Source organism: Dama dama, chromosome 23 (genome assembly GCF_033118175.1).
Source record: "Dama dama isolate Ldn47 chromosome 23, ASM3311817v1, whole genome shotgun sequence".
Classification (NCBI taxonomy): Eukaryota; Metazoa; Chordata; class Mammalia; order Artiodactyla; family Cervidae; genus Dama; species Dama dama.
The window spans coordinates 18,888,761-18,901,187 of record NC_083703.1 but is presented as its reverse complement, the minus strand read 5'-3'; the positions used below and the strand labels follow the sequence as shown (position 1 = coordinate 18,901,187).

The window sequence follows — 12,427 nt, the reverse complement described above, 5'->3', positions numbered from 1 at the left end:
TTTAAAAAATTATATAATCGTGAACTTACAAACACTTAGGCTATACTGAATAGGATGTGATCATTCCTTGATGATTCTAGTTGACAGTAACATCGTGAGTAGCTATGATTTTGTAAGGTACTCTGAAACATTACATCATATCAATTTCATAGTTGTTTATAGATTCCAAGGAAAAGGGGAAAATTTTGTTTATATTCAATAGAAAAAAAACTACTAACAATCTTTCACAAATTATTAATTTTGGTTTATGAAGTTCTAAATTAGAAATACTATGCTTCCCGTAGTAAGAGTGTTTTTAACATGTATTATGTGCTAAATAAGTGTATATCAGATTCATGAATAAAGAGAAGAATGGTTGAATGAATGCCTACTGATAAATTTCTTTACAAAAGCAAGTCTTTAGTGAAAGTAGATTTCCAATATTGCCTACCTCTAAAGTCTTTTTATTTTTTGAGAAACATGTGTTAAGATTCAGAAATTATTATTTATAGTTATAACTGGACATGGAATAATAATATAGATTCATGTGCTATCATGTTACTTAAGAAGACTTATTTAAATATTACTTTCTCAACATATTTTGGAACCGCAGTGTTGAAGCCAGATTTCCTGGGTTTGAATTCTGGGTCTGTTGGTGACCTGCTGTGTGGGCTTGGTCGACTTACTCAGCCTTTCTGTGTTCCATTTCTTCCCATGTAGAGGACCTAATGTGTTACCTCTCTCCTAGAATGTTTGTGAGGATTAAAATGCCGTTAAGACATATAAAGTGCTTATAATAATGCATAGCAGTTGCATAGGCAGTCCTCAGAAGGCTAATATCATGGTTATTAAAAATGGGTTTCTAAAAAAAAAAAAAAAAACAATTAAAAATGGGTTTCTTTCCTATAAGGACTTAAGGAATACTTCCCAGATAGGTTTTATTGCTGTAAAACATAGTTCTTATTGAAAATGACAACTGCAAGAAATCCTGGTATACTGGTTCCCTTCACATAATTCAAGTAATGTTATGTTTTTCCTTTTCTTTGATCTAAATTCAATGCTTTATTAGTATTATAAATGTATTTTCTTTGTCCTTTAATGTTACTCTTCTTTATTGTTTTAATCCTTTTATAAAAAATTACTTACCAATGCAAATGCAAAGGTTTTATATACAAAACAAAGTTTACATATTTGTATTTTTAAGTATTTAATATTAGCCTGAAAAGAATCATTTGTTTTTTTAGGCCTGCAAAGAAAACATCTAATGAAAATAACAAGGTATAGTCAAAAGTTAACTATAAAAAATATTTTCCTAGTTAAAAAATACTTTGTAAAAGGAATGGTAGCAAAATACAAAATCTTCCTTTGTTGTAGAGATATACTTTGACACTTAATTTAGAAACACTATTGATAAAGTTATTCTTTTGATAAAAAAAAATCTGTTGTTTTCAAAAGTGTCTGTTTTTGCTTTAATGAAGAGATATTTATCACCTTTGTACAATTACTATGTTCTATAAATATTTTAAGGACATTGTGAAATAGTATTATTTATGTGTAGGTCAAAGAACAAATTAATTCTGTGGATGACCTTGATGACTTAACTCAGTCATCTGAAACAGCTTCCGAAGATGGCGAGTTGCTTTACTGTAAGAATTCCATGTTGCTAATTGAACAGCTTGACATGGGGTGTAAAGGTAGGTCTGCAGTGTAAATGTAAGTACAATGCCTGTTTGTGTGTGGTATAGTAGTGATATATGTACACTTTGTTTAGAAGTGCTCTAGAGCCAGGGATACGTTACCGTGCTGTGCCTCTCAGAAGTATGTCCTGTATTAAAAGAACATGACAGTGAGCATGTGCTCTGAGCCACAGGCCTGTGATCCTTCTCACTCACTGTATCTTCTGTTGACTCTCCTTTCCTGTGCCTTCACCCAAGGTCAGGTTAGTATCACTTTCCTCCTAGAATAACTGAAATCTCAGAATTTCTTTGCCTGCTATTCTACCTCCCAGAACCTCAGTCCAGACAGCAACTATAATTATTATCTATTTTTAAAAATTCAGATCTCATCATGTTACCCCTTTGCTTAAAGCCCAACTGTTGCTTCTCTTTGCTTCATGGTTAAAGGTCATAATTGTCTAGCTTCATCTTGTTTTATTTTTTACCCGTCTTTCCACATGAATTTTAGAATCAGCATGTCAGTTTCCTAAAATGTCTGCTGGTCTTACGTTTTCATTTTCCTTCAATTCAAAATACTTTGTAATTCTTCTTTTCATTACCTCTTTGATCCAAGGATTCTTTAGGTCCGTGTGATTTTGTTTCCAAAGATCGAGAGTTTTCCTGAGGTCCTTCTGTGCTCTTGCTCCTCATGATTTGTTAGGTGCATCCAGAGGGGCCCTGGGGCTGGGGCTGATTATCTCCTGCCTTGGAGGCAAGACCTTACTGACTACCCCGTTCATTCTACTGTAAGGAGATGTTTTCCCAGCCTGGCTCAGGAGAATAGATAGAATTCCTGGGACTGAGTGAGCACCCGGCCTGGGTTCCTATAGTCTTTTCAGGTGGTTTCTCCCTGGTCTCAGGTGGTTTCTCACAGATGGGCTCTGTTCATTCCTCTGCTGAATAACCGAGGGACTCCTCCTCAGATCTCCAGGGTCCTTTTTCTGTTCCACTCTCTCCTCTCCACAGTTCAGATCTGTGATCTCTGCCCGCTTTGGTCTCACCAGACTGTCAGCTTCATCACCTCCTGTCAGGGAGTCTGGCTGACTCTGCTTCCTTTCCTTCTCCCGGGGTTCAGTTCAGTTCAGCTGCTCAGGCATGTCCTACACTTTGCGACCCTATGAACCGCAGCACGCCAGGCCTCACTGTCCGTCACCAACTCCCGGAGTCCACCCAGACCCATGTGCATTGAATTGGTGATGCCATCCAACCATCTCATCCTCTGTCGTCCCCTTTCCTTCCTGTCCTCAATCTTTCCCAGCATCAGGGTCTTTTCAAATGCGTCAGCTCTTCGCATCAGATGGTCAAAGTATTGGAGTTTCAACTTCAACATCATTCCTTCCAATGAACACCCAGGACTGATCTCCTTTAGGATGGACTGGTTGGATCTCCTTGCAGTCCAAGGGACTCTCAAGAGTCTTCTCCAACCCCACAGTTCAAAAGCATCAATTCTTCGGCGCTCAGCTTTCTTTATATTTATAGTCCAACTCTCACATCCATACATGACCACTGGAAAAACCATAGCCTTGACTAGACGGACCTTTCTTGACAAAGTAATGTCTCTGCTTTTTAATAATTCCCTGAAGGCAGTGAGCAGGGCGTTCCTTAGGCTAACCTCATGTGTTTCCGGGATCATTGTCTTTCATTCCCTGAAGTCCTTTGTCATGAAAATCATTGTTTAATGTATTTTGTCTGTGTTGTTTTTGCTTGCTCCACTCAGGAAGGTAAATCGGTAGCTGTTCACTCTGTATTGGTTAGAAACATACGGCAGCTGGAGACTGTCCATAGGGTTCTTCTTCCTACTCTGCTTAGTACTTCCTGCTCATCCTTCATTTCTCAGTGTGACATCTCTTCCCCAGGGAAATCTTTCCTGGACCCAGTGTAGGTCAAATTCTGTTACGTGATCATAGAACTCTCTTTTCTTAGAGTATCCTTCTGAGGTCATAATTATTTTATTTCTCTTTCTCTTCTGCTAGACTTCAAGCTAAATAAGAGCCAGGGGCATCTATTTTATCTGCAGAGCTTAGAATAATATCTTCCACGTTATAGACACTTAATATTTGTTCAATGTGTGGATGCATGAACATGAAAGGTAGAGTCCTTTATACTCAAAAATGACTCACATAAAGTTTTTTTTTGTTTTTATCTTTGTTTTCTTCATCATGCAGATTCTGTTAGCTTGTTGAAAATCCGGGATACAATTCTTTCGTATGAAAGATTAGTAGAACTTAAAAAAAGCCACTGTGAACTGCTTAGAGGAAAGATTAAAAAAATGGAAAGTAAGGTTAGTGGGCTACAGAAAGAGCTGTCAGAAACAAAAGAAGTGAAATCACAGTTAGAGCATCAGAAAGTGGAGTGGGAACAAGAGCTCGGCAGTTTGAGGTACTGTACATCTCGGTTTTAAAGACATATTTGAACTGTTGCTTTAATACTGCAGGGACATTGATGTGTTATAATTACTGATTTACCCTCTGGAATTTTACAGGGGAGAAAACGTCGTTAGTATTGTGGAGTGTGATTTTCTTGGAAATAATTAGCAAGTTCTTAACAGTGAATGCTCCTAATAACTTAATGTATAGTTTTCCAAATCATCATTTTCATGACCATACGGAAGTCCACCATAATGGAAACCTTATTAATCATTTAGAAAATTGACTTTCAGTTGTTTTTCACTTTTTTGTATTATATTTAATACTACAAGAAATGTTTTTTCTATAAATTCATTTCTACTTTTCTAATTATTTTGAATATATTTTCTTTAATAATATTGTATTATTTGGTCAAAGTATGAGAACTTAAAAAAGGTCTTTGGTCTATATTTCTAAACTATTCTTAAATAAGTTTATATTACTTTACATTCTCACGCACAGATGTAGAGTAGTCATTTTTCTCGACAAAAAAAAAAAAATTTATGCAGTTTAATTCTTAACCCTCTGCACGAACACAGTGAGAATTACTAAGTGTTCTTCATTGTATTTTACCCCATTTTACTATTTTAAACATTATGTAGTGCTCGCTTCGGCAGCACATATACTAAAATTGGAATGATACAGAGAAGATTAGCATGGCTCCTGCGCAAGGATGACACGCAAATTCGTGAAGCGTTCCATATAAAAAAAAAAATAAAAAAAAAATAAATAAATAAACATTATGTAGAGGAAATGAAAGTTATTGTAGCAGTGAATAATCTCATGATTTTCTAAGAAGAGCTGTATAAATTTTGCAGGTTCACCTTAAAGCAAGAAGAAGAGCAGAGAAGAAATGCTGATATGTTGTATGAAAAAATTAGGGAGCAGTTAAGAAGAAAAGAAGACCAATATAGTAAAGAAGTTGAAATGAAACAGCAACTTGAACTCACTGTCAGAGCACTAGAAATGGAACTGAAGACTGTAAGAAATGATCTGCATCAGGTAGAGCAATCTTTGGTGAAATTTTCAAATTTCTGACACTATTTCATCAATATTATTTATAGTGTCCCTTTAATATGTATTATTTAGGTTTAGAACAAAATTGTTATCTTAAGTATTAACTATGACTTTTAGAGCTTAAGTTATTAATTTCTTGACATTCTTGGCTTCTAATTAGATGCTCTGTGTCTGTTTTCTGAGTGGAGGAATGGACATAAGTCAAGCTTACTCATTAACATAATTATTCGCATTTTTAATTCATTAGACAAAGTAGTATTCTTTTTTTTTTTTCTGCCCCTACCTGGTAGGCCCCGCCCCTCTAAAGTAGTATTCTTAATTCAAATCCATGTATTAATTTTGGCTTTTTTATGTTAAAATACAGGCTAAGTTGCCTTGACACTGGAGGAACTAGTTAAGTGCTTTGTAAAGAAATTTTCCTTCATAATACTATGTCTACATATGTTTTTGCTCTGTGATAAATTTAGCAGGCATTTAAATGAAAATCTGAGTTACTCATGTGGGAATAAAGATCCTTGTGCTTAAAAAGGCTACTTCCTTTAAACAGTTTTTTAAATTTTCAATTCTTCTCCTAATCTTTTAACTTTTCTTTCTTTTTTTAATGGTATGGGCCCAAAGCTTCATATAATGTCTCTACAGGTTATAGAAGAGCGAAATGACACTCAGAAGCAGCTTACTCAAGAACGGAATGCCAGAATCTTACAGGATGGAATTCTGGCGAATCACCTTGCCAAACAAAAGGAGATAGAAATGGCTAATAAGGAAATGAACTCTGAGGTATTATCTGTAGTCATTTTCAAATATGTGTGTATGTATCTATGTATGTATATATTTTAAAAACCAACACTATATATCATAGAAAGTGTAGAGGATTTTGAAAGCCTATCTGTTGGATAAAGTAATATTTGTAATTCAAATCCGTTTGTCTGCTGCAGACAGGCAGTGACATCTGATGGCCTCATCCAAGGAGAGGCGTTTAATATTTTCCATAGGAATTGATCTCAAAGTTTTTGTGACTATCTTGGAAGAACCGGCACCCTGATTGCGCGTTAGGCCAGGTAGACCATATCTGTCCCTGCATCGACGACGCTACCCGACCACGTCCCTCTGCTCTGGGGTGAGCGCGTCGGTCACCGCATGCCCGTCCTCACCACCAGTGTCTCAGTCAGAGCCCGCTTCTGGCTCCATTCTCATTTCTGTAACCAGTGCCCTGTCAACAGCCTTTTCACATCATTTACAGGTTTTCAATTTGCAAAAACTAAACATCAGTTATTAAAACAGTTTTGAACACCTTAAAAAGTTGTTTCTTCAGAAGAAACTTATGAAAGTCTCCCCTCCCCCTCTAAAGAAAACTAACTTTTGCTGCTAACAATAGATATTCTGGTTGTTGGTAGCCATGTGATTTCCTCGAAAGATCATTAGGTTAGTTTATCACTTCCCCTGGTGGTAGGGAGGAAACTATAGGCAGTTCAGAGACCACACTTTGGATGTCATTCTTCTACTTGTGAGAAAATGAGCACTCTGCTCTGTGATTATCCCGTTTAAGTACAGGGAAGTTTTGAAAACAGTGATAGGTATGCCATAATATATATTAGTGATTATTATTGTGTTTTTCATTGTATTTCCCCCATCTTATTATTTTAAACATTATGAAGAGGTAATGAAAGTTACTGCTGTAGCAAATAATCTCATGATTTTCTAAGAGCTGTCTACATTTTACCGTATTTACCTTTAGTGTGTGTACCATGAGTGAAATAAGAGGCTTATTTTGTATTTATATGTTTGCGCTAGAGAAGTAACTGTGGTTTGATGTAAGAGGACTAGTAGAGTCAGAAGACCTGGCGAAAAGCCTGCAGCTTATATTTTTAACTTCTTCCTTTCCAGAATTATAGCTAATGAGTTAGTTGATGTTTGTAGAAGTGCTTAGTACAGTTATCAATAGATATAATTCTTGTAATTGACTATTTAAATGTTAGAATGGTAGCATAGTCTCAAAAAAGATTTTTTATGAAATTTAATCTGTTTAGATATATATAGAGCCAAGGCTCTTACTGTGGGGTAGCTGTATAGATTAGGTATCAGATGCAGTGTTTCTAAAGCTAGCATGTAGTGTTGTTCATTGAATCATAGTTGATTTACAGTATTGTGTTAGTTTCAGGTATTCAGCACAGTGATTCAGCTATATATGTATATGTGTGTGTATATATATATATGTATGTATGTATGTATATATATATATATATATGCACATATATATAGGGCTTCCCTGCTGGCTCATACTGTAAAGAATCCGCCTGCAATACAGGAGACCTGGGTTTAATCCTTGGGTTGGGAAGGTCCCCTAGAGAAGGAAATGACTACCCACTCCAGTATTCTTGCCTGGAGAATTCCATGCGCAGAGGAGTCCAATGGGCTACAGTGCATGGGGTTTACAAAGAGTCAGACACGACCGAGTGACTAACACACATGCACACTAACACACACACACATTCCTTTTCAGATTTTTCTTGTAGAATATTAAGTGTAGTTCCTTATGTTGATCGTTGTTGGTTATTTTATATATCAGTTCAGTTTCAGTTCAGTTGTGTCTGACTCTTTGTGACCCTACGGACTGCAGCACGCCAAGCCTCCCTGTCTCTCACCAACTCCCAGAGTTGACTCAAACTCATGTCCATTGAGTTGGTGATGCCATCTAACCATCTCACCCTCTCTCATCCCCTTCTCCTCCCGCCTTCAGTCTTTCCCAGCATCAGGGTCTTTTCAGGTGAGTCAGTTCTTCCCATCAGGTGGCCAAAGTATTGGAGTTTCAGCTTTATCATCAGTCCTTCCAAGGAACATTCAGGACTGATTTCCTTTAGGATGGACTGGTTGGTTCTCCTTGCAGTCCAAAGGACTCTCAAGAGTCTTCTCCAACACTACAGTTCAAAGGCATCAATTTTTATATTTCATATGTGCTAGTGTGTATATTTTAATCCCAACATCCTAATTTCTCCCTTCCCATACCTCCCTTTCCCCTATAGTGACGGTAAGTTTGTTTTCTATGTCTGTGAAGCTCTTTCTGTTTTGTAAATAAGTTCATTTTTAGATTGCACATATAAACAGTATGATATAATACTTGCCTTTGTCTGACTTCACTTAGTGTGATAATGTCTAGGTCTAGCATCCCTGTTGCTACAAACAGCGTTTCATTCTTTTTTGTGGCTCAGTAGTATTCCATTGTATAAATATACCACATCAGATTCAATTTTTAAGTGTAGTCAGATCTATACATCTTTTGTTTAAGCCTTTCCAAGTTTGTTGTAATTCAAAGAAAAGCCTTTCCAGTTCTGAGCTCCTTGAAAAGTCTCTGGGGTTTCTTTTTTACTTTCACCAATTAGTTGTCTTCAATAAACTTTTTGAACTTTTGGGTACTTCTGCTTGTATAAAGTCTGAGTTTTGTATTGAACCTTGTTTTTTCCATTTGGAGACATACTTGGTACAGTCTTTTCATTGTATAAACATAGAGGTTAGTCTTTCATTTCAGAGGAAGTCATGAAATGTCACTTTATTGAGTACTAGCTAAAAGTCTCCTTTGTTTCACTTAGGTTTCAGATAGTTGTGAAGAAGCAAAAGATCAGTTGCACAAAAACCACATGCTGCATGATGAAATTGCCATGCTAAGACTGGAGATAGATGCAGTGAAAAATCAGAACCAAGAAAAGGAAAAGAAATATTTTGAGGACATTGAAATCGTAAAAGGAAAGAATGATGATCTTCAAAAGGCAATAAAACTGAATGAGGAAACGTTAACACAGACTATATTCCAGTATACAGGCCAGCTTAATGCTCTGACAGCTGAGAATACAATGCTAAACTCGAAGCTGGAGAACGAAAAAGAAAGCAAACAGAGACTGGAAACGGAAGTGGAATCCTACCGTTCTAGACTGGCTGCTGCCACACACGATTATGATCAATGTCAGACATCAAAAAGAGACCTGGAACTTGCCTTCCAGAGAGCAAGAGACGAGTGGTTACACTTGCAGGACAAAATGAATTTCGATGTGTCTAACCTGAAAGAGAACAACGAGATGCTTTCCCAGCAACTTTCTAGAGCGGAAAGTAAGTTCAATAACCTAGAAATTAAGCTGCATCACACGAGAGATGCTCTCAGAGAAAAGATTTTGACGTTAGAACGTGTCCAGAGAGACCTAAGCCAAGCAGAGTGTCAAAAGCAGGAAATTGAACACATGTATCAAAACGAACAAGGCAAAGTGAATAAATATATTGGAAAGCAGGAATCCTTAGAGGAGAGATTATCTCAACTCCAGAGTGAAAACATGTTGCTCCGACAGCAACTGGATGATTCACAAAACAAAGCCGACAGTAAGGAGAAGACGGTCATTAGCATCCAAGACCAGTTTCAGCAGATCGTGAGGAAACTTCAGGCTGAAAGTGAGAAACAAGGTCTGATGCTGGAGGAAAGAAACAAGGAGTTAATCAATGAATGTAATCATTTAAAAGAGAGAATGTATCAGTATGAAAATGAAAAAGCAGAAAGAGAAGTGAGTATCCAGAAGAAATTCTCAGTCTCCCTGAAAGAAAGTTCAAAGTGATTCTTGATTCTGGCTAAATGATGAATCTAGCTGAATTTAAAAAATACACAGGCTGTGAATCTATGGTCTCTAAACCAGCCTAAAAGCACACCTTGTATCCAGCAAACAAAAATAGACCCAAGAAATGCTTTACTTTGAGTAGAGACATCGTATTGCGTATGAAATGTTAAGAGATTCAGTTCTAAATTATTAATATAGACAATGTTAGTAATTTACTCTTTTACGATAATAATTTTAATGTTTATGTTACCACATTTCAGTATCATGATGAAGTAGATAAATGAAATGCTCAAACCTAAAATGAATATTTCAAAATTAAGCTTTAGTTATATGGATTATCTTGACAGTCAATTCCAGGTTTCCCAGATGCTATATTTTATATATTGTACTTTGGCTTCAGTGCTTGTCATAGCTTTTTGTCATATTTGTTGGTATAATTTTAATTTTATTCATGTCAGTTTGAATTAATTTGGGAAAATTTCAGCCTTGAATAATTTATTCTTATGGCCTCTCAACTCTTGAAAGTCATCTATTTGTCATTGAATCATAATTTGGGACTTGAGTGGTGAGCTTTAGCCAAACTATTCCTGATTTAATCTTCCCACTGGTTTTTATGCTATTTACTTAGAACATTTTTACAATCAGTTTGCTCATAATTCTCATTTTAAGGATCAATGACTATCATTTGAATACAAGTTTGTCCTCTAAAAATGAAGGGTGGCAGGATTCGTGAGCAGCAGGAATGGAGTAAGTCAGGGAGCGGGCTGTAGGAGCTGCGGTCTGGAGGTGGGTGGAGGCCAGGTTATCGAGGCTCCTTGAAGGCCATGGGAGCAACCTCATTTATAAAGTTCATTTTTCTTTTCTATTGGAGTATGGTTGATTTCCAGTTTTGCGTCAGTTTCAGAGGTACAGGAAATTGATTCAGTTGCACACATACCCATCTTTCGGGTCCTCTCCCAGGCAGGTGACTGCACAGCCCTGAGCAGAGCCCCCCGTGTTCCTCAGGAGGTCCTGGTGCTCAGCCGAGGGCAGAGGCGGGGAGGAGGGAGAAATTAGGGGTCTGGGATTAACATAGACACACTACTAGATATGAAACAGATAAGCCACAAGGGAATGGCCTCATTTTTCTGCTGAGATAGGAATCTATTGGAAAGATCTGAGCACTGGATTGAATTTGTGAAGATCTGTGAAGTTTATCGAAGCCTCTAATAAAGAAAGAGGAAATATGTTTCCACAGTGTGGAATTTTCCACCACTTGTCCTACCTACATACCCATTTCTTTCTGGAGGTGAGGTGGTGAAGCTCTACAGATTTATTGGGAGGGGCAGGGCGTGGACAGTGGGGCTGCATCCTTGTCTGAGTAACGTAATATCAGAAAGGCTGGAGGGTGGCCCCTTCTGTGTCTGTAACCAAACTCAGGAGGAAAAAGAAGGTGAGTTGCTGTCTGTGGTGATAATTTTCAAAGTCCATATGTTAGAGTTATCTATTATGAGCATAATGTAATAGTAAAGTGATTTGATAAACTCAGTGACAGAGCATCTTCTTAGGCACTTGTGAGACAACTTCAACAAGAACTGGCTGACACCCTCAAAAAGCAGTCCATGTCAGAGGCGTCACTGGAGGTCTTGTCACGTTATCGTGCCAACTTAGAAGTTGAGGCACAGGATTTAAAGAAGAAGTTATCTCAACTCACAAGTCAGGTATGTATGAAATTGAATCTATTGACTGTTAATATGTAGGATAAAGTGTTTTAGGACGCTTGTTTTCATGGACAGCTTTCTTTTGTATTTTCATTGCAAGTAATTTACTACAATTTTATTATCTTTATAATGCACTCATGTCTAAAACTCGAGTTTCATTCTGCCATTTGCATTATGTACATTTTTCTTACATTATTTACCCTTAGGAAAGTTAAGAATTGTACAGCATTCTTCACAGAAGTTGAGAGATTTTGTTTCTTTGATACAATACTTTTTTTTAGTGATACCTGTATTACCAAGATAAGGCAAGCCATGTGAAATCAGAGGATGTTTAATGGAATGTTTCAGGAAATTATCATTTCTCATCTTCACTTTTGTGAATGACTGTAGAGTTATATATGTATTTATTTCATTGATTTCAGAATAACTTGTGTGGAAAGGTTAATATACAAACTAGTTGAAGTTAGGCATTGCCTTGTTTTCATTTTAGACATATTATAAAAGCCTGGAGGTATTCAGATGGTATATAGTACGTGCATCCAAAATAGAGAATTAAGAAGATTATCTAGATCCTGCCATTGGATTTTTTTTAAAGTTATTGAAATATATTTCATGTATCATAATCCACCTACTGAAAATGTGTAGTTCACTATCTCTTAGTGTAGAAAGGTGTCACCTGTGACCCATTTTAGAGCATTTCCATCACCCCAGAAAGGAAACCCTGCATCCCTTAGCCACCACTCTGAGCCCCAGGCAAACACCATTCTAATGTCTGTTTCTGTAGACATGCTCGTTGGCGGTATTTCATATCAATGGAATCACACAGTGCGTGCTTTTTTGTGGTTAGCTTTTCTCATTTGATGTAATGTTTTTGAGTTCCATCCATGTTGTAGCATGTATCAGTTGTATTTCTGTTAATCGTCAAACAATAAACAATATGTGGCTAAGTTATTTATCCATTCACCAGTTGATGAAGCTTTGGGTTGTTTCCACTTTGAGGCTATTGATAATGCTGCTGG

General features: G+C 36.9%; 1 protein-coding gene and 1 non-coding gene across 7 annotated transcripts in view; both read left to right on the top strand.

Annotated features, from left to right (window-relative positions):
* ANKRD26 (ankyrin repeat domain containing 26) overlaps window positions 1-12,427 on the top strand; it is a 71,906-nt gene that overhangs the window by 40,866 nt on the left and 18,613 nt on the right. For all 6 annotated transcript variants that reach the window (XM_061126091.1, XM_061126088.1, XM_061126089.1 and 3 more), the window contains 7 exons: window positions 1,224-1,257; window positions 1,538-1,673; window positions 3,860-4,073; window positions 4,918-5,101; window positions 5,756-5,893; window positions 8,701-9,657; window positions 11,256-11,408. In XM_061126091.1, the coding sequence (XP_060982074.1) occupies window positions 1,224-1,257; window positions 1,538-1,673; window positions 3,860-4,073; window positions 4,918-5,101; window positions 5,756-5,893; window positions 8,701-9,657; window positions 11,256-11,408 (1,816 nt within the window). The remainder of the gene's footprint in view (window positions 1-1,223; window positions 1,258-1,537; window positions 1,674-3,859; window positions 4,074-4,917; window positions 5,102-5,755; window positions 5,894-8,700; window positions 9,658-11,255; window positions 11,409-12,427) is intronic.
* Window positions 4,701-4,807, top strand: LOC133045298 (U6 spliceosomal RNA). The gene has a single exon (XR_009690177.1). It is a non-coding gene; the product is annotated as a U6 spliceosomal RNA (small nuclear RNA).